The following is a 6,236-nucleotide window of genomic DNA, read 5'->3' as shown; positions in this document are numbered from 1 at the left end:
GCAATATAAACATAAATTTGAATGTGAAAATAGTGATCAAGAGAAACTAAAGCACACAGCTTATACATTAGGTATGTCTTTTTCTAAATAAAACTGATGTAGCACCTTACCAGTGAATGGATTAATAGCAAAAAATCCTTGATGGTTTCCATTTATGATGTGGAAAGTCAGTTTTCCCTGTGAATCAGTATCTGGATCAATAGCTTCAACTTGAAGGATGGAAGTATTGGCTGGTGAATTCTCCGAGACCGAGGAATAAAAGACAGGTCTGGACATCTGAGGCGGATTGTCATTGATGTCACTGATTTCAATGTAAATTTCAACCACAGAAGACAGGGGGACTGATCCTTGATCAACAGCAAGTACTGTCAACCAATAATGAGAACACAATTCTCTGTCAAGTGGCCCCATGGTAAAAATAAGACCTGAGAGAAACAGAGTATTATATGATTTCCAGTGGCAGGAAAAAAATTGAATACAGTATTGTTTTTTGAGAATTAAAGCGGAGTTTCTCTTCTGGAACTCTTGGAAAGCAACTTAATCTATGGAAATATACTGTTCTTCTTTACAATAATTGTATTTTCAGTTTATGGGCGTAAATCTATCCTAACCAATACAATGCAAGCTATATAACTGATCCAATTTTATCATTAAACAAACAAGAACATATTCTATAAAATCAGGTCTGTCTGAAAATCTAATGTGTTCTTTTGTGAAATTTATATAATACAATATAGCCTTCCATTAACTTTAGTTTCTACATTACAAAAAAGCATGCATTCAAGTAATGTATGCCTTCTGCTAAATTATTGTTTGTTGCAGACAGACAATATTTGTTGTATACTAGAAGGCTTATGACGATTGTTACCAGGGAAAATAATGATAAATCAAAACCTTAGATCTAATAAGAAGTTATTATTAGACCACTCCTCTTCTATTCTGCCCCTAGAATGCCCCATTATTACCTGTATCATTTTCAATGTTGAAGAGAGCCATGCCAGATCCCTCTCTGATGAAATACTGGATTTGTCCATCTTTTCCTCTATCACCATCTCGAGCTACTACTCTCATCACAGGTGTCCCTTCTGGGCTGTTTTCTTCCACTGATCCTTCATACACAAAGGAATCAAAGGAAGGAGGGTGCAGATTTTCATTAATGTCCAAAACATTTATCTCAATGTAGCAGAGAGAAGAGAGAGAATAGGGTTCCCCAGCATCACTGATCTTCACAGAGAGATTATAAAAGTCCAATTTTTCATAGTCTAATTCTTTTTCCAATGTTAAAGCCCCTGTAAATTCATTCAGATGAAACATATTTTCATTATTATCACTGATCAGACTGTATTTCAGCTCTCCTTCAGAAGTAATATCTGGATCAAAGGCTTCCAGGAAGAATAGGGTGGTTCCCAAAGGCAAGTCCTCAGGAATGTTCATCTTGTTCAAGACTGGGATACAGTAGGGAGAATTGTCATTTACATCTTCCAAAGAAATAACTAGATCAGCAATTGCAAAGAGTTGATGGCCCTTTTGTGGCTGGTCTATGGCTTCAACTTTTAATATGTACTGGGGCTCCATTTCTCTATCAAGGGTAGCAGTCACTACTACTTCTCCAGTAACACTGTTGATAGCAAACTTATCACTGTGTGCAAGAAAGGAATATTTTACTCTGCCATTGTCATTTGTATCAGCATCATTAGCTGTCAAGACAGCAACCGTTGTACCCATTCTTACGTCCTCTGGTATAGTTATTAAATATGTGCTTTGCAAAAATGTAGGTGCATTATCATTTGCATCCAGAACATTCACAGCTAATAACTTCCATGTTGACTTCTGAGGAGTGCCAAGATCATATACTGTGATGTTAAGCACATAGAAACTTGTTCTTTCATGGTCCAAAGGAGAAAGTACCAGCAACAAACCTGTTTCTATGTCAATAACAAAACAGCTCTCCTCATTTCCCGAAGAGATGACAAAGACCATCTTTCCATTAAAGCCAGTATCACTGTCTATTGCTGTCAACTGAGCAATGGTAGAGTTAACTGGGGTTGTCTCCAGTATATCAATAGACCGTGGAAAGGTGTCGTCAAACTGTGGTGTATGATGGTTTATAAGATATGTATTCAAGGAGGAATCTTCCTCCTGGTGGTCTGGACTTGGGGAGTCAGCAAAATGGATTATGGTCTTAGCCAGTTCCTTGAGCACCCCCGTTTCCTCACATTGAAAAGAGGGAGGAGTTTCTTGGTTGACCACATTAATATTTATATATGCTGGGAATGCAGAATTATTTCCATCAGAGGCACTAATTTTGAGAGCATAAGAGATTGGTAGGAGTGACTGGTAGTGGAGATCCTTGAAATGTGCTCTAAGGGAAATAACACCAGACACAGGATTCAATTCAAAAAACTGTCCTTCATTGCCATATTTGATTTCATATTTTATGGGATTTAGTTCATCTCTATCAATGGCTGAAACTGTGAACACAGAGTGCCCAATAGGTAAATCCCATGGAATGCTTCCATTGCAGTTAATCTTCTCAAATACTGGCGCATTATCATTTAGATTATTCAGAATGAGGGAAACATAAACTTCAGTCTGATGACGGAAAGGAGATCCTGAATCTGATGCCCAGATACGCAAATAATACCACCTCTGCATTAACTCATAATCCATTAATTTGGCAGTAGATATGACACCTGTAAATGGGTCAATGACAAATGGAACAGTTCTCTGATTGGCTATGTTGTATGTAACGAAGCCATTCTCCCCACTATCACTATCTGTAGCCTTGAGTGAGAGGACACTTGAGCCAAGAGGCAGATTTTCATCAAAATTTCTGAGGTATGAAGATTGGGTGAAGCTAGGAGCATGATTGTTGCAATCAACAATGTCAACAATAACAGTGGTAGAAAGGTGTATATAACTGGCAGTAACTTCAAATTCGAAATGAGACTGTTCATGGAAATCTACTTGTTTTGCTGTAGTTATCAGACCAGTTTGTGGGTTGATTTTAAAGTTAATGCTATCAGAACTTAGTTTCAGCATATATTTTACATTTTGGAGAACTGGAGTAATTTGAACCATGGCAACGTGACTTCCAGGGGGAGCAAATTCATTGAGTTTGACTTGATAAAAATCTTTTTCAAATTTGGCAGAGGTATATTTTGAAGGTTGTATTTGAAGAAATACAGTCTGGGAAAAAAGAGGTGGCTTGTTCTTGTCTTTAGCCTGCAAGCTGAGATTGAAACCAAGTGGACTATTGCTCCAGTCGATCTCTTTGTCTGACACTATCATGAAGTCATTACTTCCCATGTATGATCTTATGGCTCTGAAATGCCCTCGAGGGTCTCCATCCACAATATCAACAGAATCTACCCCAGCTCCTGAGCCATCAGTTTTTACCCTTAGAGTAGCATAGAGGAGATCTTCAGCAGAATCAACTGGCTTCACTGAAGCAATAACAGGAGGTTTCCTGGAGGATGGTTCCACCAGGATGGTAAGAGTAGCCATGTTTCCGAAACCGTTTCCTTCAGAGATCTTCCTCATTCTGTCCAAAGCCAAGACCTTTAGCTGGTGCCTCCCTCTGTGGGTAGCATTTAGTCCCACTGCAGTCATGATTATTCCACTGGTGGGATGAATGGCAAACAATTGTGACCTTGTACTTAGTGTATAATAGAATTCTGCATTCTGGCCAATATCAGCATCTGTGGCACTGACCAGACCAATTGCAGTTTTTGGAGGTGTGTCTTCTTCAACTGTCACTTTATAAGAAGGGGGTGAGAAGAGGGGCTTTAGGTCATTTCTGTCAAGAATTTGGACCAGCACTTTGGCCCATGCCTCGTAGGTAAATGTTTTCTCTGTGGCTTGGATTATTAAAAGGTACTTGTCTTTGAACTCCCTGTTCAACCGGTCAGTGTTACCGCTTCTGGTTCTAATTCTCAAAAAACAGAAATCTCCAACAATATATTCCTCAGCTTTAAAGAGACCACTAGTGTCCCCAGAAGCTATTTTGTATTTGATATCCCATGCTGGGTCTGTGATGTATATACCCATTTTGACATAGCTTTCCATGTAAGTTTTAGGTGCTGAATTTTCATAGATTGAAGTGTTATAAAGAGGATAAGTAAAGTGTAAGAGGGATCCATTGCCTTTCTCCAAATTCCCCTCACAAGCCAGAAAGGATGCTAAGCAAAGGGCAAAGTTCACAAAAAGCTTCCTTGTATCCATTGCAGATCCTAAATGGAAGAAAATGAAAACAAGAATGAGAATGGCATGATATAAAAATGTAATATGATACCTAAGCTACATGTTTACTATTTACTATCAAGTTCTTTTTTGTCATATTTTTTATCTTAAATAACTTAGATTTAATATTTCAGAATTTTTTTCAAAATCAAAAATCAGAAATAGTTCTATTTTCTATTTTAACTGTACCATTTCAATTTCTAAGCTCATTCTATATGTTTAGGAATGCTGAATTGTGACCTTGTAATACATATATTGTCCTCCAGATTTCTCATTTGCTGCTCTATATGCCTTTTCCAGTTCAGGCAAGAAACTGATTTCCATTTCTTTTCTTCTGAAACAAAACTTTTGTAGTTTAAAAGCTTACTAGATTCTTTTTTCTTGATCCAATTGTTTAGGTTAGCAGTAATTAGTCTACAATTTGAGAGAATCCCATAATGACATGCTTGTTAGATAGCAACAAAATATATATGTTATGACTGTACAGCAGCTGCACGATTCCAAGAAAAGATGAAGCTGCTTTTAGACTGTATTCTGCAACTCATTTGGGCTGAAGCATCTTTCTGGAATTGAAGCCAAAGCACTGCAGCCTTAATATGTCATTTTATGGCAAAATCACATACAATTTGGAGATTTTGAGCTGCACATAATATGGCATTCAAGAAGTTGTCACAGTTTTCCTTACTGAATTGTAGAAATGTTCTTCACATGACTAAATCACATGTCTTAGTAAGTGGTTAAATATAATTGGCATGATTCATGCATCACGTTAATCCATAAACCAAATAAATCTCATTAAGGCTTAATGTGCTACATAAATTATATGTGTGTATGTGTAATATCAAAAGTTATGCAGCAATTGAAAGTAACAATTTCTTTCTAGAAAAAGCAAACATTTTAATAGTTAATCCAATATTAATTGTTTCACTCTATAATTGGGAAAGCATTCTCTGACCCCTACAGGCACACTAATCAGTAACATGAGAAAAACATGTTATGTTGAAATATCATTTCATTTGGCATACACTGTGTAGCTGTCAGTTTCTAACCATTTCACCACTGTATGTTATACTTAGTCTATATCAGCCTTCCTTAAATGGTCTCCAAATGTATTGGGACTCCCATAATTGGCCTTTCTTGCTAAGAATTATGAGAACTACAGTCCAATATTATTAGGACATTAGGTTGGAGGAGATCGATCATCTAGAGACTAGACAAAGAGCAAAACAGCACATAGAGAAACAAGATCAATCATATATTACTTTATATGTAAGTCTGAAGTGGCATTTACTGAATGAAATTTTCAAATACCCAAATAATGCTGGGAAATTCCTCTTGCAGTTTACAAGATTAGTTCTTACCTCTGACTAGTTTTAGAAATTCTTCTCTGAAGTTCAACTAATTCTCTGTTCTTGGGTTTGCAAGTTACCTGGGGCAAGACAACTAGAAACTGAACATCTTTCCTACCTAACCTTTCCCTTTCCTCACCTTCTTTATTCCAGGGAGCAGCAGAAACTTCTTCTAAGAAATAGCATGAAACTGCTCCAGAGAGTAGAAGGATTGTGACAGTGTAGAAGTATTCTTACATGCATATAGTTAAACTAAAGATTTCATTGCACAAAAAACATCAATAACATAAACTGGAACATCCCAAGACTACTATTATGCTCTATCATAGAAGAAATTAGTAAAGTTTGGAGCTGCAGCAAAAAGGGATGAATAAGGAAAGTTATTTTCTCTCTTCAGATCTGCAGCCTGCAAATTGTGCAGGGCTAATTAAGTATCTGAAGCAGGACTGTAAAGCAGTTAGCAATGTCTTCTACTAAGAGGTCTGGACCTTGTGTTTCCATATTGGTCCAAGAGGTCTTCCTCCTTTGTGGCCAGGAGGAACTGTCACCTATACAGTTTCTGCTCAAAGGTTCATATAGAATAAAATGCACATTAAAAGAGGACATGTATGAGTTTGGGTAAGGAAAACAAGGTTCAGGAAAAAT

General features: G+C 37.1%; 1 protein-coding gene across 1 annotated transcript in view; it reads right to left on the bottom strand.

Annotated features, from left to right (window-relative positions):
• FAT2 (FAT atypical cadherin 2) overlaps positions 1–6,236 on the bottom strand; it is an 82,492-nt gene that overhangs the window by 59,195 nt on the left and 17,061 nt on the right. The window contains exons 2-3 of the mRNA XM_015824821.1: positions 966–4,232; positions 111–425 (exon numbers count right to left, since the gene is read on the bottom strand). Of these exons, the coding sequence (XP_015680307.1) occupies positions 111–425; positions 966–4,224 (3,574 nt within the window). The 5' untranslated portion in view covers positions 4,225–4,232. The remainder of the gene's footprint in view (positions 1–110; positions 426–965; positions 4,233–6,236) is intronic.

This window comes from Protobothrops mucrosquamatus, unplaced genomic scaffold, assembly GCF_001527695.2.
Source record: "Protobothrops mucrosquamatus isolate PMUCROS unplaced genomic scaffold, P.Mucros_1.0 scaffold2369, whole genome shotgun sequence".
In the NCBI taxonomy this organism is placed as follows: Eukaryota; Metazoa; Chordata; class Lepidosauria; order Squamata; family Viperidae; genus Protobothrops; species Protobothrops mucrosquamatus.
Note: the sequence above shows the minus strand (reverse complement) of the source record. Positions and strands in the feature narration are given on the sequence as shown.